Genomic DNA, 770 nt, shown 5'->3' on the forward strand with positions numbered 1-770 from the left:
CAGTGTCACAGGCACAGTGTCAGTAATGTCACAGGTACAGTGTCACAGGCACAGTGTCAGTAATGTCACAGGCACAGTGTCACAATCACAGTGTCACGGGTACAATGTCACGGGTACAATGTCACAGGTACAATATTCTGGTGCCAATTTGCTCATTGGTGTCAGTGCCTGAACTAATGGAAATGGTCTCCTTCCCCTTTTCAGAAAATATCTTCACTCAGCAGCCAAGTTACTTCGGTGACCTGGATGAGACTCTGCCCACTGTCCTCCAGGTACTGCTCTCCTGCTGGGATTTCCTCTGGAACTGTGGCAGGGCTTGGAGAGTGGAAGGGAACAGTCGTAGGCAGGCAGTTCATAGAATCCTGGAATACCCCGAGATGGAAAGGACCCACAAGGACCATCAGTCCAACTCCTGGCCCTGCACAGACACCCCAACAATCCCACCCTGTGCCCCAGAGCATCATCCAAACCCTCCTGGAGCTCTGGCAGCCTTGGGGCTGTGCCCACTGCCCTGGGGAGCCTGGGCAGTACCAACCAGCCTCTGGGGGAAGAACCTTTGCCTGAGATCCAACTTAAACCTCCCTTGATTTTGCCATTATTTCCTTTCCCTAGTTTATGTTAATGTGTCTCAGGGAGGTTTTGAGCCTTGATCTAAAACTATTCCTTGATGACTCTCCCATCACCTTCCTTCAGCTTCCTGCCTTCCCTCCAGTGAATCTCAAGGAATTTTCATTGGGCAGTTCAGGGGAAGAATTAAACTTAAATCAACA

General features: G+C 50.4%; 1 protein-coding gene across 1 annotated transcript in view; it reads left to right on the forward strand.

Annotated features, from left to right (window-relative positions):
- Positions 1-272, forward strand: part of LOC108510503 (activating signal cointegrator 1 complex subunit 2-like) — a gene marked incomplete at both ends in the record, with an annotated part of 4,939 nt that extends 4,667 nt beyond the window's left edge. The window contains one exon of the mRNA XM_017840186.1: positions 205-272. Coding sequence (XP_017695675.1) covers positions 205-272 — 68 coding nt within the window. The remainder of the gene's footprint in view (positions 1-204) is intronic.
- Between the last annotated feature and the right edge of the window lie 498 nt (positions 273-770).

Source organism: Lepidothrix coronata, unplaced genomic scaffold, assembly GCF_001604755.1.
Source record: "Lepidothrix coronata isolate B3197 unplaced genomic scaffold, Lepidothrix_coronata-1.0 Scaffold1118, whole genome shotgun sequence".
Taxonomy (NCBI): domain Eukaryota; kingdom Metazoa; phylum Chordata; class Aves; order Passeriformes; family Pipridae; genus Lepidothrix; species Lepidothrix coronata.